We start from the raw sequence: 14,123 nt of genomic DNA on the forward strand, positions 1-14,123 counted from the left end.
GCGCAGTTCCAAGACGAACCGATCTCGGCTATTTTTACTGGCACATTCCCGCCATAACGGACATTTACGAACGGGGGGGAAAAGTGCCCGTTTATACGAACTGTCCGTAAAAATATGGACGGTTGGCAACACTGACCACTTATGTAAAAAAGGTCTTTCAATGACCATCGGTGTAAGGGGGTACTGAAGGAACAGAACAATTTTTACTATCTGCTGTCTTTTCCAGCCATTGTTTGTTAACTTTTATCATTAATGATAATAATTTGTCGTATAGAAGTAGCCCTGGGTGTCAAAAAAATGCTAAGTACGCCACATTTCTGTAGGTAGAGTTATTATTGGTAGGAGATCCCTGAGACCTGAAAGTTATTTCAAGTAGGCATGTCCAAAAGGGAAAAATTTGTTTTGTTTCGTTTTAATTCGTCATTTAATTAAGTTAGATTCGTTACATGTGTTAAATTCGTTTTCGAAATTCGTTAGTTTTCGACCGAATTGGAAAATATTTCGACCGGATGTGATAATATTTCAATTGGATTCGAAAACAAATTTGAATCAAAATCTAAAAAATATAAATCGATTTCTAAAAAAAGAATACAATAAAATAGAATATAAAATAATAAAACAATAGAATGAAAATCAAAGAATAGTAAAGAACAGAATGGAATTTAATAGAATGTAATCAAATACAATAGAATATGACCTGGCTTCTTCTATCTATCTTCCATTTTCTGAAATTCGAAATTCATATAGAATGAACTCAAATTCGAATAGAAAAATATTAGAAGAGTAGAATAATAAAAAATATATATATATATATTTTTTTTTTTTAAATATATATACATACATATTAGAAGAGTAGAATAATAAAAAAAAATTATATATATAATTTTTTTTTATTATTCTACTCTTCTAATATTTTTCTATTGGAATTTGTGTTCATTCTATATGAATTTCGAATTTCAGAAAATGGAAGATAGATAGAAGAAGCCAGGTCATATTCTATTGTATTTGATTACATTCTATTAAATTCCATTCTGTTCTTTACTATTCTTTGATTTTCATTCTATTGTTTTATTATTTTATATTCTATTTTATTGTAATCTTTTTTAGAAATCGATTTATATTTTTTAGATTTTGATTCAAATTTGCTTTAAATTTTCATTCGAATTTGTTTTCGAATTCGATTCGAATAGAATTTGTTTTCGAATTCGATCGAATTTCGTCCGCGGGGTTTTCGATTCGCAAACGTTCGTTCGGATTCGGTTAAATTCGTTAATATTACAATTCGGGAATTCGTATGCATCCGAATGTCCAAATAATGAAAAATGTGTCCGAATTTCGATTCGGAATGAAACAAAATGCACATGCCTAATTTCAAGGGTTCTTCCATGTTAAAGGACCGACATCAACGAAACCCGACAGTGACACTGTGATATCACACTGATCGTTCATCATTGCCTATACAATCTACACCTGTCTTTTTCCAACACACAACATAATATCTCACCTTCTTTTCATCTTTCTTGTATAGAATTCTGTTGTTGTCCTTATTTTTAAATGGTTCCCTTTTTCCTTCCATCTGAAAGTAGCAGAGATGCCATGAGATACAACTTGATTCTGCGATCATGTTTTCATTTATAAGGTTCTAAAAACTGTATATTCCAAATACTGTATTACACGCAAATAGGTTTCATATACAGTAATACCTTGGTTTGAGAGCGTTTTGCAAAAAAAATATATTTTTTTTTATAAATTTTGACTTGATATACAAGCGATGTCTTGATACAAGAGTAGCATCATGTCACAGTATAAAATAGAAGAAAGGCGCCTCTAATGCCGCGTACACACGATCGGAATTTCCGACAACAAATGTTCGATGGGAGCTTTGCTGTCAGAAATTCCGACCGTGTGTAGGCTCCATCGGACATTTGCTGTCGGAATTTCCGACAACAAAAATTTTGACAGCTGGTTCTCAAATTTCCCGACAACAAGTTTTGTCGGAAATTCCGATCGTGTGTCACAATTCCGACGCACAAAATTCGACGCATGCTCAGAATCAAGCAGAGGAGCCGCACTGGCTATTGAACTTCATTTTGCGCGGCTCGTCGTACGTGTTGTACGTGACCGCGTTCTTGACGTTTGGAATTTCCGACAACATTTGTGTGACCGTGTGTATGCAAGACAAGCTTGAGCCAACATTCCGTTGGAAAAAAAAAAATCCACGGTTTTGTTGTCGGAATGTCTGATCGTGTGTATGCGGAATTAGGCCCAGATTCTTAAAGGACTTACGATGGCGCAGCGCCATGTACGCCATCGTAAGTCCTAATCCGACCCGTCGTATCTATGCGTCTGATTCTTAGAATCAGTTACGCATTGATATCCATTAGATCCGACAGGCGTAAGTCTCTTACGCCGTCGGATCTTAACTGCATTTTTTTTTGACCGCTAGGTGGCGCTTCCGTCGAATTCCGCGTCGAGTATGCAAATTAGCTAGATACGCGAATTCCCGAACGTACGCGCGGCCGACGCAGTAAAGTTATGACGTTTACGTTAGGCTTTTTCCGACGTATATTTTCCCTTGCTATTTGAGGCGCAGCCAATGTTAAGTATGGCCGTCGTTCCCGCGTCGATATTTGAAAAAGTTACATCGTTTGCGTAAGTCGTCCGTGAATGGGGCTGGACGTCATTTACGTTCACGTCGAAACCAATGACGTCCTTGCGGCGTACTTTGGAGCAAAGCACACTGGGAAATTCCACGGACGGCGCATGCGCCGTTCCGCAAAAACGTCAATCACGTCGGGTCACAGTAGTTTAACATAAAACACGCCCCCCCCCTTCCACATTTGAATTAGGCGGGCTTACGCCGGCCGATTTATGCTACGCCGCCGCAACTTACGGAGCAAGTGCTTTGAGAATACAGCACTTGCCCGTGTAAGTTGCGGAGGCGTAACGTAAATCAGATACGTTACGCCCGCACAATTTTACGCGGCTGTACGTGAATCTTCCCCTTAGTGTAGCAATATGGTTATATTTAATGAAGGTACAACATTTAGAAACTCAGATTGTTGATTAAAACGGGCACATCCAAGTATGCCGGCATCCGGGGTAAAGCTGTCCACATAGACCGTCCTCCTCACCGCCATTGATGTCGTCTCTTCCACGAGCGCTTCACCCTCGCTTTCAGATCACTCTACTGCAAGGTCGTTTTCCCGGTCACGATTGCAGACTGATATCGGTGAGAGCCGGAGGTGAGGAGGACGGTCTATGTGGACCGCTTTACCCCGGATCTCTGCATACTTATGCCTCGTTTCCACTGAGCGTATGGGTTCGGTACGCTATTTTGGGTGTTTCCATTATGAAAGTGTGCCATAAAAACCGAACCGTACCGGATCATTCTGGGTCCTGCTTCAGATGTGGGGCCATAGAAAATGGAACGGTTCGGTTAGTGCGGAGCTACAATACATTCCACTGATTGGTGGACACGCTACGCATTTTTTCTAAAACCCTGTATGGTCCCTGACGGTCCGATTTGCAGTGGAAACCTGAATAGACCGGTCCATTCTAACCGTTCCAAATTTACTGACCCGAACCGTTCCGTTCAGTGGAAACGAGGCAGTAGATGTGCCTCTTTTAATCATCAACCATGTGAGTTGCTAAATGTTGTTCCTTCATCAAATGTAACCATATTGCTACACTTAGAGGCGCCTCTCTTCTCTTTTATACTCTGTAGCTCCTGCTGGATTTTGCTTCTAATCCCCTTGTGGAGGCTTCCATTTGTGGATGGACATTTTATGGTTACACAACCTATTATATTGCTATAATCTTATTAAATGGACTATATATTGAAATATGTATGAATAAATGGTTGTGGAACAAATCATTTGAGTTTCCATTATTTCTTATGGGAAAATTTGCTTTGATATACAAGTGCTTTGGATTACAAGCATGCTTCCAGAACGAATTATGCTCCCAAGCCAAGGTTTTACTGTATTGCAGAGAAGTCAACCTTGGAGGACATTTTATAGGGTGATAAGTACAATGAACATTCTACTGCTAAATAGTTTCAGGAGCATGGCTGAAAGAAAATTTGCTGAAAATTTTATGAAGGTGGTCAGTTCTACAGGGGACAAAGTACATGCAGGGCCATCTTCTGTCTAATCCTAGTTAGGAGCCATCACAGGAGACCTCACTTCCTGACTGTCCAACAACACAGATAGCAAGGAGATGTTTGCTTTTGACCGATTGCATTTCTGTCCATCTCCAAGCACTTGCCCAAGACAAGTTCTTCATGAGAAAAGGGTGGGAGGGTCATGTCAGTTAAAACCACTTGAGGACCGGCTCATGTACATATACGTCGGCAGCTGCTGCCACAACCGAGATATCCATATTTTCAGTGAGTGGTCCTGTAAACGATAACGGTGGTCTCCGCCGCAAGATCACCCTTATCGGCGGCGGGAGAGGGCCCCCCCTCCCTGTGGCCTCCGCCGCTTACGGAGCCGTCGGCAGCGGCGATCGAGTCCTTCTTCCTGCTTGGCTGGTATACGAGTGATGGCAAGATGGCCCCCACCCATCTCCATAGCATAGCAGGGCGGAAGCGACGTCAAAACGTCACTTCCGCCCATTCTTCTTAAAGGAACCTTTTACTGTTATTTTTTTCAAATGACAATTTTTGTATTTATTTTTTATTGCATTTTAGTCTAAATATGAGATGTGAGGTCTTTTTGAGCCCAGATCTCATATTTAAGAGAACTTGTCATGCTTTTTTCTATTACAAGGAATGTTTACATTCCTTGTAATAGGAATAAGGCCGGGGTTCACACCTATGCCAATCGGCTGCGGCTTAAACCACATCCAATTCGCATAACATTATAAAATACATTGATTTCAATGAGGCTGGTTCACCTATGTGCGATGCATTTGTACCGCGCATTGCCAAAAAAAGGTGTGCATTTTCTAGGCATTGCGGTGCGGCTCAGGTGCGAATTCAGGCCCATTATCTTCTATGGGGACGCATCTAAATCGCACATGTGTTCATTTCTCTTCGGGATTTCTCTCATTCAGCTAATACACGTCCCCCCTCCCCTCTCCCAGGTCTCCAAATTCGCATCTAAAACAGAGATGATCTGCTGAACAGTTTTCTTATCTATCTGCAGAGATAAGAGCTGAAATTTGCACCGCACAAGTGTGAATCCGGCCTAAAAGTGACCCATTTTGTTTTTAAAAAACAGTGTAAAAATGAATAAAATAAAATGAAAATAAATAAGAAAATAACTTTTTTTTTTTTAAAGCTCCCCGTCCCGACGAGCTCGCGAACAGTAGCGAACGCATATGCGAGTAGCACCCGCATATGAAAACGATGTTCAAACACACAAGTGAGGTATCCTGGGGGCGGGGGGGCGTCTCGTGACCAGGACTGCCTCCAACGTCCGTTTCGATTACTCGTCTTCAGGGGGGGCGTGAAGACGAGTAATCAAAACGGACGTTGGAGGCAGTCCTGGTCACGAGACGCCCCCCCGCTCTGGTGAAGCTGACAGGAAGGAGTTTATGGTGGAACTACGGCGGTGGTATCCGATCCTGACAACCCAAGTTTTGAACCGCAGATTGGCGGTGACAGGCCTGCAGTCCCAGTGCCGGGTAGGCACTTTTAAAGTAAGAGGCCATTTGGCTTTTCGTTGTTTTTAGTTGTTTTTATTATTAAAACGTTATTACGCTATCGGCGTCTACCGGTTCTCTTTTTTTGCATATCATCCTTATCTGGAACGCCTGGAAACGAGATTCAATAGTCCATATCCATGTGTGTGTAGGCACAATCCTGCACTAGCCCGTATGACCATCTTTTTAAGTAAAGTGGTCAACAGGCTCTGGTAAGAGCACTTTATATACAAAGCACCTTGGGTGGAAACAAGTGAAATTTGAAAAGGATGGTGGTGGCATTTTCTACTTTTCTCCACTAGGAAGATCACAGTAATTGTCAAGATTCGTTTGGCTTTCTATGCATGCTATTGGGACTCTATTTTTATTTTTATATTTTTTTGGTGTTTAACACAGTGAACCTCAGTGTTTTTTGCTTACACTGCACAGGAATCTGCGTATTCATGCATATCTGTGTGGGACATTTCTGCTGTATATTGATTTATATTGTTTCAGCAATCACTGTTCACATATGCTTTTGGAAACGTATTTTATTAGTTTTTAATATGTATTAATTGTTGCACGTTGTTGTGTGGTATCCCACATTTCACAATCACTATTGTGTGGTTGAGCGCCCTCTACCTTTCATTTTCAATGTTTGGGGGTTCTAAGTAATTTTCTAGCAAAATAAAACTGTTTTAATCTTGTAAACACAGAGTATGAAAAACAGGCAAGGTCCTTAAAGGGTTACTAAAGGAAAAAAAAAAAATGTTTCTTTAAAAAAACAAACATGTCATACTTACCTCCACTGTACAGTTCATTTTGCACAGAGTGGCCCCGATCCACGTCTTCTGGGGTCCTTCAGCGGCTGTCTCTGGTCCTCCCCACAAGAACTCACCACATTCATGCGAGAGAGCTCGCATGGTGATGAGTCCCTGCGGGTGTGCTCCTGTGATACAGCGAGCAGCCATCGCCACTCACTGTATCTCTCGGCGCGCCGCATCACTGGATGTGATTGACAGCAGCGCCAGCCAATGGCTGCGCTGTTCTTAATCCATCCGCTCTAGCCAATCAGCGGCCAGGCTGAGCGGCGAAGAGGATCTCGGGACCGAGCGCAGGACTTTCGAGGGGTCAGGTGTTTTTTTCACCTTAGTGCATAGATTGCATTAAGGTGAAAAAATGTTCCTTTACAACTCCTTTAAGTTGTTAAAAGTGTTCCAGTCAAGCAGACAAGTGCTTGGTGATGGAGAAAATAGCCACCTCCTTGCCAGGTGCGTTGTTGGGCAGTTGTAGACCTAGAAAGATTGGACACGGCACTACATGTATGTTGTCCCGACAAACAAAACACATTCATAAAAATCTAAGGGAGACTTCTTCTTTAAGCCCTGGTTCCCAATGCCACAACCGTTTAAAGTCGCATGACAAGTCACGCCCCATTATTGGCAATGGAACCATTCTGATCGGTGTGACTCAAGTGACTCCAACTTAGGCTGCATTCACACCTGAGCGTCGGCCGTTTTTTCCGGCGTTTTGTCGCGCGTATTCATGCTTGTTTGCATACAGCGTCGTCCGACGTTTTTGTACTTCGACGTTTTTTATTTTAGCTAATAGGAAAAATTATCATCTTTTCATCACTTGTTGCTATGTTGGTAGATTTTTTTAATCTTCTGCCTGGGTGAAAAGTTCTATTGATTAAAGCGACGAAACGCCCGTAGCAAACGCTCGTTGTTGCGCAAGTCGCTTGAATCGAGCGTTTCCATTACTTTCTATGGGAAATAGAAGCGCTCAAATACGCCCAAACCGCCCGATACGCGCGACAAAAAAGGGTCCGGAACTTGTTTGCGCCTCAGTTGTTCGGCGTCAGGTGTATCGGCGTGCAGATGTGAACCATCTTCATAGGGTATAATGTATTTTTTCCCCTCTAGCGTATTTGAGCGTCGCGCTTCAGGCGACAAAACGCTCAGGTGTGAATGCAGCCTTAGAGTGCACTACTTTGGTGCGACTTCAACACGACTTGCTTGGACTTCTGTTAAAGAGGTTGTATGCAAGCAGCAATGAAGTTGCGCTGGGATGTCGGATTTGAAGCCGCGGCAGTGTGAATAAGAGCTTAGAAAGAGAATAATAACTTCACAAACTAAACGGATATGTTGCTGTATTTTGTGTAACATATCTATCTCCTATGACTGCAAGTGCCATCTAGTAACCCTAATACAGTATTTACTTTTTAATACTTCAATCAGGAAAAAAAAAAAAAAAAACACACACATTATGACCACCGAATGGCACCTACAAAAATAGGAGATCTAAATATTACACAAAATACAGCACATTGTATTGGGGGTGTATGAATGCTTGTTTTACTCATGCAGCAAAGTTTTCATACATAGACCTCTAATGCCGCATACACACGATCATTTTTCGGCATGAAAAAAAAACGGCATTTAAAATGATGGTGTGTGGGCTTCACATCATTTTTCGGGTTCTGAAAAACGACAAAAAAAAAAAAAAATTCGAACATGCTGCATTTTTTAACAACGTTTTAAACAATGTAATTTTTTGGGTTGTAAAAAATGATCGTGTGTGGGCTAAAACGACGTTAAAAACCTGCGCATGCTCAGAAGCAAGTTATGAGATGGGAGCGCTCGTTCTGGTAAAACTACCATTCGTAATGGAGTAAGCACATTCATCACGCTGTAACAGACAGAAAAGCGCGAATCGTCTTTTACTAACACAAAATCAGCCCCAAGGGTGGCGCCATCCCCATGGAACTTCCCCTTTATTGTGCCATCGTACGTGTTGTACGTCACCGCGCTTTGCTAGAGCATTTTTTAAAAACAATGGTGTGTGGGCAACGTCGTTTTAATGATGAAGTTGGAAAAACTTAGTTTTTTCTACATGCCGAAAAACGTTGTTTTGTTTCATGCCGAAAAATTATCGTGTGTACGCGTCCACTGGAGGATTTAACTTAACAGCTAGAAACCGGCGTTCAAAATCTGCCTTTTAGCCGCGTTTACATGGCGTGCTTCTAGAAGCGTTTGAAAAAAAACATTTTTTTTTCAGAAAACGAAAAGCGCCTGTAAACAAAATGCTGCTAAAACGTGAGTTACCGCGTTTAGCCGCTTGAAATGCCTCTAAACTCAGCTTCTGAACGCATTTTTTTGGGGGTTCCAGAAAAAGCCTTATAGGCCTAGAAATGACTATAAGCCTAGGTTCACACTGCTGCGAATTCAAAATCGCGGTAAAATGCGCGATTTTACCGCGATTTCGCGGCCGCTATTTGCCGCGATTTCGGCCGCAATTTAATGTAAATCGTGGCCCGAAATCGCAAAAAGTAGTACAGGAACTACTTTTTTAAATCGCAGATGCGGCGTCGCACTGATTAGGACAGTGCCATTGCCGACAATTGCCGCCGATTTGAGATGCGATTTGACATGTCAAATCGCATCTCAAATCATTCCAAATCGTACCCAGTGTGAACCAGGGCTCAAGGACCCAGTGTACATGTAAAAAAGGGATGAGGTGACAACTCTTGGTGTGCGCACAGGGTGTGCCTGGGCACACCCTAATCACCCTGTGTGCTGCAGATTTCCCCTGTTTAGACCCCTGATGTTTCACAAAAGCCCCCTAACAGGGCTTCTAAAAAAAAAAAAAAAAAAAATACAAATAAAAACTACGGACACCGTCCACTGCCCTACTGACACCAATCTCTGCCCTAATGACACCGCCACTGCTTTATTGACACCTTCATCAGTACATATAAACATACACAAAGACATATGTGTTTGAGCTTTGGGGTGCACACCTATGGTGACAACCCTAGTACCACTTGTGAGAACATTCACATGGAAAAATACAAGTCATAATCTTGCTTTTCCAATATCATGTGAACACAGCAACAGGCAACAATAAGCATTTCACATCATTAGAGACTGAAAAAAGATCATTGTTTTCAACCAACACCATGAGGTTGATTTACTGAAGTAGAGGCAGCTCACTTTGCAAAGTGTATGTTCACTTTCTGAAGTGATTTTTAGACAATAAGGTGAAATTGTGTTCACTTTAATCAACTAATCATGTTCTAGCAAAAAAACAAAAACATTTATAATAACAATAATATATATATATATATATATATATATATATATATATATATATATATATATATATATATATATATATATATTAATTTTTTTAAGTCCCTTGCCCTGGATTCAGAGTGAACTTGCCTTCACCTTATTTATTGATTTCCAGTTTGCTAAAGGCCAAGTCACACCATGGTAGTCCGCTGCGGTAACCCATTCATGTAATACAGTGGTCATCAACCCTGTCATTCAGGGCCCACTAACAGGCCAGGTTTGCAAGATAACTGAAATACATTACAGGTGATATAATTTGCTCCTCAGTGATTGCAGTATTCTAGACTGCATCTCCCCAAGGTAATACATAAAACCTGGCCTGTTAGTGGGCCCTAAGGACAGGGTTGATGACCACTGATGTAAAGGACACCGCAACACACGTAACCAGTAGTAACGCAGTGCACTGGGGTGAACGGGCCCTTAGCAAGCAACCACTACTCCTTTAGTTAAATCAACCCCCACGTCTGGAAACCTTGCAGTGAACTAAGAAGATCACCAAGGCACCTTCATCATTCAGCGCCACCAAGCAGAGCTCACGTTTTGGTCAATATGGACGCCGCTATGAGCATATAGCATTAAACTATACACAGAACTTTTTTTTTTTTTTTAAAGACTAAAAAAATGTCGGTAAGATTATTTTACATGATAGTGAGATGAAGAGCTATAGTCCTGGCCTAAAACAAAGCTTTGGATATATATATATATATATATATATATATATATATATATATATATATATATATAAAAAGGACAGTTTAGAATAGATGTATGTGTGTACTTGTTGCGGTATGAGGCTTGGACACCTGGTGGGATCTCAGTGGAGGTCGGTCTGCATGTCACACACAAAAAAAGAAAAATCCCCCAGAATATCCACATTTGTGCATGCACACTCTTACCTGTGCTGTGGGTCTGTGTGCTCATTAGGTGTACTGCTAGGTATTCTGGGTAACCTTTTAGCTGCTCTGGGTAAAATATGGAATGGACTACATGCTATAAGACCCCATACACTCTATTAGATTTCCTGCAGATTTTTGTCTTCAGATTTTCCAAAACCATATGCATTCAGGGACATGCATACATACCCACATGGATGTCAAATTGACATGAATGGGATTGCTTGCATGCAAATGCCCTCACCGAGGTGTATGCTTAAGTGTGCCCATGTGAATGAGGCCTTAGGGTCTGTAACAATGGGCTTTCATTTGCTTTAATGGGTTTTGCATTTCCCTACGGTTCTAGGAGAATGCACAGTCTGCTTGAAGCAGGTCAAGTTCAGGCTAGAAATGAATATGGCGGCTGCATTCGCTTTAATTCTTTTCATGCTTTTATTCATTTATTTTCATCAGGCGATTGGTCAGTAACACACTTCTTGACTTAGTGTGGCTACATTCACTCCTCCACTGTATCTATGGAGGAGTTACATAGCCACCTTAAGGGCCAGATCCACGTAGCGGATCGTAATTTTAGTCCTGGCGTAGTGTATCGTATTAACGCTACGCCGCCGCAACCTTGAGAGGCAAGTGCTGTATTCAAAAAGCACTTGCCTCTAAAGTTACGGCGGCGTAGCGTAAATCTGCCGGCGTAAGGGCGCGGAATTCAAATGTTAAAGATGTGGGCGTGTTTTATGTTAATGTTACTTGACCCGATGTAAATGACGGTTTTTCTGAACAGCGCATGCGCCGTCCGTGGGGGTATCCCAGTGCGCATGCTCAAAATCAACCCGCAACAAGCCAATGCTTACGACGTGAACGTCATTCTACGCAAAGCCCTATTCGCAAACGACTTACGCAAACAACGTAACATTTTCAAAATTTGACGCGGGAACAACGGCCATACTTAATATAGGATACGCCTCATATAGCAGGGGTAACTATACGCCGAAAAAAGCCTTACGAAAACAACGTAAAAAAATGCGCCGGCCGGACGTACGTTCGTGGATCAGCGTATCTAGCTAATTTGCATACTCAACGCAGAAATCAACGGAAACGCCACCTAGCGGCCAGCGTAAATATGCACCTTAGATCCGACGGCGTACTAAGACGTACGCCAGTCGGATCTAGCCCAGCTTCTGGCGTATCTTGTTTTGTGGATACAAAACAAAGATACACCGGAGCAAACTAGAAGTTACGCGGCGTATGAATAGATACGCCAGCGTAACTGCTTCGTGGATCTGACCCTAAGACAGTAGCATTATCAGTCAGTGGAGGGGTTAGTGTTTATTGGACTAGTAGATTTAACTGGACTTTACATAAGTGACTAACAATTTAAAGTCAAATTCCAGCTGACACTTATCAAGCAGTTACAGCAATAGTTATTTTCTTCTTTTAGGATATAGGCTTCCTATAAATAAATAAAAACCCCGTCAGCATTTGCCACAACACTAAGGCCCCTTTCACATGGGGCAGTGGAGGTGCAGTGGCGGTATAGCGGCGCAATTTTTATCACCGATATACCGTCGTATTTACCACGATATTCGGCCTCTAGCGGTGCGGTTTTAACCCCCGCTAGCGGCCGAAAAAGGGTTAATACCGCCGGCAATGCGCCTCTCCAGAGGCGCATTGCCAGCGGTATTACCGCAGTTTCCCATTGATTTCAATGGGAAGGAGCGGCATATGAGCGGTAAATACCCCGCTCCTATAACGGTCCAAAGATGCGGCTAGCAGGACTTTTGGAGCGGTCCTGCTAGCGCACCGCTTCAGTGTGAAAGCCTTCGGGCTTTCACACTGAAGACTGCAGGGCACGATTTTTTTCAGGCGGTATAGCAGCGCTATTTTTTAGCCTAAACCGCCTTAAAAACATGTCAGTGTGAAAGGGGCCTAACTGCCACCTTTCCTGGACTGCTTGGTCTGTTAAAGGAAAGTTGAAAAACAAGAGGCTTAGCCCTGGTCCACATTGATGCTACTTTGAAACAGCGCTACTGCACTTGAAGTAGCGCGATTTCAAAGTAGCAAGGTCAGCGCGATTTCAGGTGCTACTTGATAGACATTTGTGTGGCTTCATACACAGATGTCTATAGAAATCGCACCTGAAACAGTGCGGCGCTGCAAAATCGGTGTCGCACTGATTGGAACAGCGCCATTGCCGCCAATAGGCTGCGACTTGTCATGCAATTCTATCTCTCAAATGGCATGACAAATCGCTCCAATGTGAACCAGTTATTTCCTGTACTGTTTAACACCAAGTTCCCCCCACAAAACCTACTGACCTCAAGGGCATCAATCACAGCTGCTGCATCCTCTGTGGTGGTCACAACTTCCATAAAGCCAGTTTCATCTGAATGTGAACAGGTTTGTTTAACCACTTGCAGTCCGGGGCAATTTGGAAATGTTCATATTTTTTTTTTGCTAGAAAATTTCTCCCAAACATTATACATTATGGGCCTGTCAAATTTTTAAATTTTTTTTTTTTTTTCCCGCCTCATCTTTTTTTTACACGTTGCGATTCACAAAACTCGGCGCAACGTAACGGAACGCAAAGCACGTCGGGAAAATAGCGTCGGGAGCATGCGCAGTATGTGCGGCGCAGGAGCGCGCCTAATTTTAATGGGACTCGCCCCATTTGAACTGGCCCGCCTTGCGCCGGACGGATTTAGGATACACCGCCGCAAATTTCAAGGTAAGTGCTTTGTGGATCGGGCACTTTGCCCGAAAATTTGCGGCGGTGTAACCTAAATAGGTTACGTTCCGCTGCGCCGCCTGGCTGTGGATCTGGCCCTATATTTTCTGAATGCAGAGGCCCTGGAAAAGAATATTTGTGCATTTGACAAATGCCCATTTTTAGGAATAAAATACACTTAGACTCGGTTCAAATATATGCAAAATGTATACCTTTTTAACCGCATCCGATTTGCATAACATGTGAATCGGACTGACTTTCACTGGAGTCGGTTCACACATGGCCGGGGCAATTTTGGATCCAGTTTAGGTGTGAGCCGGACATGTGTGAACCCAGCCTATAAATGTGAATCTTAGGGCACAAACCAATATAAAACCCAGTTTATTGGTAAAAATAAATAAAAATTATGATGTTACAAAGATACCAAACATGTCAAGGTTTAATATGGTGCACACATGTAAAATGGCGACAAACTACAGTGTCTAAATTTTTCTATTTTTTTTAAAGCCTTATCGGATTATCTGTTTAGAGTTAAATGTGAGCTCTGGCACTAGAATTATTAATATGCATAGGTGTGCGCAGCCTATTGCATTAGGGTGTGGGCCCCTTTCACACTGGGGCGGGAGGCACGGTGGCGGTATAGCGCCGCTAAAAATAGCGGCGCTATACCGTCGGATTTGCCGCAGGATTCGGCCACTAGCGGTGCGGTATTAACCCCCGCTAGTGTACGATAAAGGGTTAATA

At 42.3% G+C, this 14,123-nt stretch overlaps 1 protein-coding gene across 2 annotated transcripts in view; it reads right to left on the minus strand.

The window, feature by feature from the left end:
* Positions 1-11,191, minus strand: part of LOC120913288 (cyclin P) — a 35,089-nt gene extending 23,898 nt beyond the window's left edge. Inside the window, exons 1-2 of one of the 2 annotated variants that reach the window (XM_040323143.1) lie at positions 10,661-11,191; positions 1,505-1,576 (exon numbers count right to left, since the gene is read on the minus strand). In XM_040323143.1, the coding sequence (XP_040179077.1) occupies positions 1,505-1,576 (72 nt within the window). In that variant the 5' untranslated portion in view covers positions 10,661-11,191. The remainder of the gene's footprint in view (positions 1-1,504; positions 1,577-10,660) is intronic. The other variant, XM_040323142.1, reaches the window with a different exon arrangement.
* Between the last annotated feature and the right edge of the window lie 2,932 nt (positions 11,192-14,123).

Source organism: Rana temporaria, chromosome 9 (genome assembly GCF_905171775.1).
Source record: "Rana temporaria chromosome 9, aRanTem1.1, whole genome shotgun sequence".
NCBI lineage: Eukaryota > Metazoa > Chordata > Amphibia > Anura > Ranidae > Rana > Rana temporaria.